Source organism: Pleuronectes platessa, chromosome 21 (assembly GCF_947347685.1).
Source record: "Pleuronectes platessa chromosome 21, fPlePla1.1, whole genome shotgun sequence".
Lineage (NCBI taxonomy): Eukaryota > Metazoa > Chordata > Actinopteri > Pleuronectiformes > Pleuronectidae > Pleuronectes > Pleuronectes platessa.
This window is the reverse complement of record NC_070646.1, coordinates 14768765-14777769: the sequence shown is the minus strand read 5'-3', so window position 1 is coordinate 14777769 and position 9005 is coordinate 14768765. Positions and strand designations below refer to the sequence as shown.

The 9005-nt window shown below is 40.2% G+C and overlaps 1 protein-coding gene across 1 annotated transcript in view; it reads right to left on the bottom strand.

Annotated features, from left to right (window-relative positions):
* The window catches only part of cacna1g (calcium channel, voltage-dependent, T type, alpha 1G subunit), a 227639-nt gene that overhangs the window by 135245 nt on the left and 83389 nt on the right, over positions 1–9005 (bottom strand). The window contains exon 2 of the mRNA XM_053414443.1: positions 7764–7875. Coding sequence (XP_053270418.1) covers positions 7764–7875 — 112 coding nt within the window. The remainder of the gene's footprint in view (positions 1–7763; positions 7876–9005) is intronic.

The window sequence follows — 9005 nt, the reverse complement described above, 5'->3', positions numbered from 1 at the left end:
GGCCATACTAGCTCTAATATTGCCTTTGAACAAGGAGTGTTCACACACACGCGCACACCCCCCCCCCCCCCCCCACACACACACACACACACACACTGTAGTTCACCCCTATATCAGCCTGGCATGTGTCTGGAGGATGAAGAAACGCACACGCACACGCATCAGTAAGCACAGCAAGCTCTATTACATGTTATATGCGTGTCAAGCGGGTGCCAACATTACATGCCCTCGCATCACCTCCCTGATTGGAGCCTTTATGCCTTAAGTGCACTTTATCACCAATGCTAAGTGCACTTAGAACACTCCCTAATAGCTCGACGTGGCTCACTCGCAATTCCCCAAGTGTCAAAGCGGTTATGTGATACAGCATGGCGCCCAAGCGTGAAGTGTCGCAGCTCTTGTCAAACAATCGAGATCTGCAGACCAACCAACATTCCTCCGTATGATTCACATGGCAACATGTGTTCCCGAGCTAGCTCGGGCAGCCATGTGTAAACAATAAGCAATCAGTCGGAAAATTGCTGCAAGAAGGCTTCCACCCTGCTTTCAGTGAGATGACTTCCAGTTCCCTGGTGTCTGTAATGCCATTTACCCCCTGAACTCATGGTTTTCCATAATTAGATATAAGCAGGAATTAATGTCAACCAATAGAGTATAATGCTGAGTAATATCAGTGTAGCAGTTTCAGAATAAAGAGCATTACTTGTTATATGTCTCTCTTTTCTGGTATTTGACTGAACATTTTGAAAGTGCTTACAAAATATCTTTACAACAACCACAGGTAGTTTGATTATTTCAAGGCTATCCATGCATCCATCCATGCATCCCTCCATCTGTCCATCCATCTATCTATTCCACTAGTCCTTTGAGGGTGGGAGCTTTAGCCAATTTAAAGTTATTTATAATGTATATATTTGTATTATTTTGTTTGGTACTTAACTACTTGCTTGTGTGAAAAGACACAATCTACATAACTTGGTGGTGAAAATTAAAACTGATATAACAAATACTGATGTTGCTCGGGTCCCCGGTCCCAATCTGTTTGGTTCCACATCGAACACTCGTAAGATTTTTATTGGGACTTGGACCAAACCCTGACTTTTTATGACCTCCTGGTGATAATCACTTAAAGATGCTTCTCTCATCACCTCCTGAGGGGAACCTTTATGCTCCAAGTGCACTTCACCACGAGTGCTAAACTTAAAGTGAGATTGAGATTGATTTTCTTTTAGAGATAAATTGGATTCTTTACTTGAAAAAGACATGTTGAAGCAGTTATCCTCTATATAAAAGAGCACGGTGATGATATTTATGGACAGACAGTCAGTTACACACTCTGGATACTGTACATCACAATGTTGCCTACTTAACCTTACTGCTCATTCAGCATTTACTCATAAAGCTGTTGTAGCCCCATCTTGCAGCCGGGCTTTTTTGGGGTACTTGGTAGCCGTTTTACACATCTCACACATTCCGTTTAACAAAACACTTTGTTAATATGTACAACGTATCTGGGATATGCTTCAATAAATCATTATTTTAGCATGAATAGTTTTTCAGTGACCTATACGTGATATCTCAGATTTCTGTTATGTTTTATGAATACCACCACTAACAACAGGCTGCTAGCCACACCAGTTTCTCATCGAGTTTTAACTTCAGACATAACACACCTTTACGTGTCAAACGTGTCATTTTTCAATACAATTAATAATAAAAATCTTTAGATTACCGCTGATGCAATTCCAATGTTTAATGACTAATGAATTGATTGATGGTCACTTTAAATTGTCTTATCTTTCTTTGTTTTATTTATTCATTTGTCTGAGTATTGAATGATACACTTTTAATTTGTTGTTAGTTAATTTACCTTGTTGAAATGTATTCATTTATTCTTGTTTTGAATGGCTATTTGATTTGTGTGTGCAGTCATAATATGTCTGTACCTTGGCACCCCTGACAATAAGAGTTCCTCCTCAATGAGTTTTCCAAGGCTTTTTATGAATGAAGGTTTCAGGCTATGACAATACAACTGTGTCAAAAACGCAATGATCAGAGTCGTAATATGTTTACCCAGGGAACAGTATGACCTGAGTTGCCGGTAGCTGAGTAACCAACAAACAGTAAGAAGGGACAACATTAACCAAAAACCAAGTGTTTAACTTAAATGAATTTGCCTTAATAAGCAAATTTAAGTCAGAGGAACTTGAAAATGTGTTGTGACGTAATCATCAATTGTCAAAGCTGATTTGATGTGATGTTGTAAATGGTGCTGCGGTAATGCAAGAGGATTTTCCAATTAGAATGACAATAAGGTACCATCATAATCATTATAGCTACACATGGTGACATTTACCCTCTCAGCAGAAACCCACTGTGCCTGGACTTTTCCTTTCTCTCCTTTACAAAAAATACAAACATATAAAGTTGACCCTTATGTTCTGGACCGAAGGGTATCTTAACAGATATAAATGAAAGTTATACATAGAGTTGTGTGTGTGCATGTGTTTTAAAACCCAGGTACCATCACTTTCATTGGTGAAAACATTTGCTTTGCACCCTCTCCTGAAAATAAATCTTAGCCACTATGTATGCTAATTTTGCCTGTCACAAGTCTGAATGCCATTATGACAGGGGTCAGATGCTTTCATCACACACGCACACAGCCAGGCGGAATGCCATACGGGCCCCTGAAGGCGGTGTGCATGCCTCGTGGTGAGGACAATACAGCGGGCTGACTGTAATCTGCCATTCAGGTGAGATCCACTCTACACAGGTGGAGGGAGATAATATTGTGAGAACGACTTTTCAGCTCAATCACCACCGATGGCTCTGACGCTGCACACACACACTGACGCAGACAAAAGCTCTGACGTTTCCTCATCCTCCAGACACATGCCAGGCGGATATAGGGGTGAACTACAGTGTGTGTGTGTGTGTGTGTGTGTGTGTGTGTGTGTGTGTGTGTGTGTGTTCCATTCACACCTGACAGCTTCAACAGTAGTTCCATGTAGCAGCAGCACTCCGGCTGAACACAACTGTAGGAAACTCCATCTCAGCATAGAATCTAAATCTTTTCTTCTGCCGGCCATCCCCTCTTCCTCCTTCTATGTGCATTGTTCTATGACCCAGTGTTCCCATTGTACAGGTAATAATGTTATTAGCTCTCCATAGACATAATATTGTACTGTAGCGGCTTTTGGGGGGCATGTTGAGGGTTAAATTTGTTCTTGCTGTTGCATTCAGAGCAGAATGGGCTTTAATGAATTCTCTCCTTGGGGGTAAATAGAGTCAATATTTAACATTAAAGCTGCTATATAGTCAGTGAAACAATTCCATTGCATAAATCATCACTTATTCCTTAATCTCTCACTCTAACTGTATATGAAATGCCAGTTGATGTGGTATTATGTTGTTTTCTATTTGTTTAGCTGGGTTAAATTAGTAGCAATTTGTATATTAATGTCTGTTAGTGGAAAAAAGGAAAAAAGGCTAAGTTTTTTTTTGCAATTTAGTGGCATGTGGGGGGGGGGGGGGGGGAGCTGAAAAAAACTTATGATGGTGCTTGATTAAATGGCAAAGGATCAGCTAGGTTATTAGAATTAATCCTTTGGGCACAGGGGATGACTGTGCAAAATAAAATTGCAATGCATCCACTAGTTCTGAAGACATTTTAGTATAGAAATATCATCTGACAGACACTGACCTAACTAGAGACACACAACTAGCATTGGTAACAGTGGTAGCGGTGTAAACTTGATAAGAGTCTCAAATGAAGGAAGGAAGGTAATTTCCACTTGCTTAAAATCCCCCATTTTGCAGACAGAGTCTTTTGATTGTTGCATAATTCACAATATGGAATAACACCAGTAGGTTAAGCCTCTTATGAGAGGAGAAAGTAAAATATTGAAGTCTGTTAGGCAAAATTCTCACAATTAGATTAGATCTGATGTTATGCACTGGTGAATCTGACACATTTTAAATGGATTTTGAGTGTCATTAAAAGTATATCAGTAAAAGAAATTAAAAAAAAGGCCTCAACTTTTCAACAGGACTGACTCAATGAGCGGGGCTGAACTTTCTGATCTACCGTGCAGCTTCCGACTGGCCTGTGATCATTGCAGTACTCATTACCTGTGTCGGGAGATGAGAGCTCATTTAGCGAGCATCACAGTGCAGAGCAGAGAACCTGGCTGAGCTCCCTCATTAGCCCTGATGCTAGCATGGCTGAGAGTTCAGGCCTTTATATGAGTAACAGTGGAGCACAGTGGCATTAGTGTTGTGCTATAGGACATATATAGTATTATATTGTTTCAGCTTTGAACTTTGAATGCTACGCTGTAAAGGACTTTGTGACTTATGTCTGTGCAAAGTGCTCTATGAATAACTTTTACCTACTTACATTTCATTTCCTCTAAGACTGCTATAGATATACGCTCAAACACACATCATTTGAATATGTTACGTGATGATTTTAATACTGAGATAATAATTCACTTTTGAAACAATTATTTAAGCCTTGGAGAAAAATGCATGGGAAGCAAGCTTGTTATCTAAATGCTAATTCCAATGCTAAAGTACCTGAAACAAACTTTTGCATCAATTTAACCTTTATGAACAATACACAGAAACACGTTCCAGTGTGTATACGGGGACATGAGCTTACTGACATAGCCAGCATATTTCTGAGGTCAGGTGAAAAGACACCATGCTACTTTTCTAGCTTGGATACATCCAGTATATTTTGCTAACAGTTTTAGATAAAATGTGTATGTGCATTGATATTTCAAAATAAAAGCAGCTCTAATGGCAGGTCTACCTGCTACTGCCATCCAACCTTTGCAGCTCATCCAGAATGCAGCAGCTCGACTGGTTTTTAACCAACCGAAATTCACTCACACTACTCCGCTCCTCCGCTCCCTTCACTGGTTACCAGTGGCCGCTCGCATGAGGTTCAAAACACTAGTACTTGCGTACCATGCTGTGAACGGTTCAGGTCCAGTCTACATCCAGGACATGGTCAAACGTTACACCCCCAGCACGTTCACTCCGCTCTGCTTCGGCTAATCGGCTCGTTGCTCCCTCACTGCAAGCTAAACACTCATCAAAATCACGACTGTTTGCTGTCCTGGCTCCTAGATGGTGGAATGAGCTCCCCATCGACATCCGGACATCTGAAAGTCAACACATCTTCCGCCGAAAACTAAAAAACACACCTCTTCCGACTTTACCTTGAATAAAAAAAACACACTAACAACTCTTTGAAACTAACACTTTTAGTAGCACTTAAATGGCACTTACTTATAGCACTTTGTAGTTTTGTTTTATTTTGAAGAAATTGTACTTTCTTGATTCTTGTTGTTCTGGGTCTGTACCCTCGGGGTTGATGCACTTATTGTAAGTCGCTTTGGATAAAAGCATCAGCTAAATGAAATGTAATGTAATGTTAGGAATCTGTGAAATGACGTGTGAAAATAAAACAGTTGTCAGATTCTCTGAGTATATATGACTTATAAATTTATATTGAACCCTACCGCACAGTGTTGTCAGATGGAAATGGCCGCCATTTGAATATGATCTATAGGTTTAAATAGAATAAAAGGTGATCCTGTACTCTTTGGGGCAGAGGGACTGTAATGTGTCCTTGTGAGACCCAGTCTGTGCTGTACACAGTATACACAATAGAGACAAAGTAGAATCTGGTGGGCTGCCACAGTCTAGATAAGTAATGGGAAACACTGATCATGCTATCAAAGACCATCATTTACTTGATGTACGAAGGTCATTAATTCAAAGGAAGCTCCAAAAAAGATGAGAACATGTGAATATTACATATGGGAAGAGTCAATATCTGTCATATAGCGTGAGATAGGACCATGAAGGCTGCAGGTTGTGAACCTTTAACCTCTCGAAATATATCGATGTGGGGAGCCGTAGGCGAGATTGAAGGAGGCACTGAGGAATTAATGAAAATGCGTTTAACCTCGAGGCTCGACATGTATCTGCGCTGCAGAGAGAGACGATGGATTAAACCACATCTCATATTGTGGAGCCGAGGAGGAGGAGGAAGTTGATGGGCGCAGGCTGCATAGCAACAGCAGACTGCAAACGTCGACTCCTCAGGTTTTCATCTCAGGCCGTCCTGTTCTCCAAAGTAGCTTTCATGTTTTCTTCTCCTCTGGTTTTACCTTTCCCTTGTCTTTCCCCTTGGCCCCATCTTTTCCCCCACCTCTTCTTCACTGTCTCTCTTTCCCCTCTCCATCATTTTCCTTTCGTGTTCTATATCTTCCTCTCACTCCCATTCTCTTTTCTCTCTTTCCATTCCTCTCCTTCACTTTTGTTTTCCCTTTCCTTTCTTACATGCTTTCTCCAATCTCGCTCTTTTCCTCTACTTTTTCTCTAATTTCCTCTCCTTTGCCATTCTCCCCTCCCTCATGTTGTTTCCTATTATTTCGCCTACTTTACTCTCTTAAACAGTGTTTCGATAACAGGAGAGAAAAATATTAAATTCTCCCCAAAATGCATCTTGGAGATAATTTAACTTTGATTAATTTCGAGAAAATGTTTCTGGTGGAAACATCTAGCCCAATGAACTTACTATTAGAAAACATATAGTAACAACAGGTCTCTATTCATATAAACGAACAAAGCCACTCTTTTCCACAGAGTCGGTGAACAAGAAAATAAGAGGTCCTTGTTCTGATTCAGTCTATTTGGAATCACATATTATCCAGAAGATGAGCGGTGCCAGATAATACAGATGAATCCTACTGCACCCCACTCCGCTTGACTTCCCCATCCAACAGTAAAACAACAACAACAACAAACCATTCTCCTCCATTAGTGTTTGCTGGGTTAAAGAAGGACTATGAATTAATGGAAACGCCTCCACACTATGGTGTTATTTATTCGCAAATGGAGGGAGCTGCTGAGGCCAGATATGATGGAGAATATTGTTTCAGTAGTTCTCTCTGAGACTGATTGTTTTTATCAAATATATTTTTTATAATTCATCTCACAGTTATTCAGTGCTCCTGCTCTCTTCAACATCTATAGTCTGACGAGCAAACAGTGTTTGTGCCTTTCAACCATTACTCTACATCTGTTATCATTATCTACTATGTGCATGCATGTTGTTCCTCTAATGTGTTTGTTCCTTGTCACACTGGGAGACATTTCAGTGGGTTGTGCTTGTCTTATTAAATAAAGGTAAAGACAGATTAACAGAAACTATGCAGTAATTAATGTGATTTACTCCCTGGACACCTCAAATATAGCCTAATTTTGGAAGATTACTGTTTTCAGTGGTGAAATAGACCTTACTATGATACCAGCAGTACTACTATACATATATTACTTAAAATGGACACTCCAATAAATTTAGGAGATAAAAAGATACCTGCAGACTCTGCAGAAACAGAGGTTTTATGTTTTCTGAGCTCAGGCTTGTATAGACTGAAAACTAATAGCCGAAAGCATTTGTTACAAACCGGGTGCATAGATGTGTATGCTTAGGGTGCAGGCAGAGTCGTATGACATGATAAAGTCATGAGACACGCCATGTTGCATTGTAGAAAGTGTAGGATCCAGAGTTATGACCCTTAACCTGGGATTACACATCAGAATACAGACAGTAACACATTTTGCAAGTCACCACTGGTTCTAGAAGAAGTCAAAATATCCAAATATCCTTTTTCACAGATTTTCTGTATAATAGGAAATTGAAGACAAAATCACAGAATTGAAAGACAGATGGGTCTTACCTGCAGGATCCTGCACCTCTCCGTTTTGCAGTCGCTGTCCTCACAGGGATGGAACATGCCTAGCGTCACACAGTTCAGCAGGATCACCAACATGGACGCACGTTCAAACCATGTGGACAACAGTTAAGGAATATAACGGAGGCAAAAAACATATGACAAGCAGAACAAAGGCATTTTTTTTTTTTCTCTAGTGACCTCATTGTCTCATTCAAATGTATAAACTTCACTAAGAAAGAACTGTACAGAGGCAAACAGGAAGAAGCTGTTCTGAGTGACAGTCATTGCCCTCATTACCCCCTGTCAACCCAGGATCTGTCTGGTTAACAGAATGAGGCCTGTTGGAAAATGTTAAGATGGTTGGGAAAGGTTCTGAATTCAAACTTTAAAGACAATGTGACAGAAGCAGAGAATACGAGGATGAAACATTCAGATTTAGAGTAACTGAGTGTGACGACATCTTGATGTAAAGCGCACGAAATTGAATGACCACAATGTCAAAGTGGACATTTCTAATGTGGTTAAGTTAAACGACAAGCTGAGCTATGTAACGCTAATCAGTGCTGAGAATAATCACAGATTACACTGACATTAATTCAATAGACAGACACACACGCACACACACACACAAACACACTAATAGATGCACAGACATATGGATTGCTATTCTGTCCATAGCAGTGAACACATTGTAAACCGCCGGTTAACAATGTTACACACAACAGGCCGTTTCTCATCCAAGTTTCTGTGAGTGTGAGTGTCTGTTTGTGTGTGTTTGTGTGTGTGTATCATGTGCTTAACATCTGTGTATGTGTGTTAAAGTGGCAGGCTGTGAGGACCATGGTGAGGACAAACGACCTGTCCGTCTTTTATCGCATTAGCCTCCACTTGCTCATTCATCCCGCTGACCCATAATGCAGCTGGGTCGCCATGGTCCCCAAACTGACACAATCAAACTATATATATAACAGCAGGATGAACAGCAACAGGGAAGGTAATGATTTGTAAAGTTAGGGTTATTTTTTTTAACCAGACATATAATTCATCAAATCCCCCCCCCCCAAAAAAACATGTGGCAAAACAGTAAACCAGAGAATAAAAAAAAAGCCAACGCCATATTTATAAATCAGTCCTTAAGTAACTTTGTAGCTTGAAACAGGTCTTTTAGGCAAATTAATAATGCACAGCAGGAATGTTTTAAAAAATAATTTATTTATGGATCATCCTAGTGAACTGGAGGTGAAA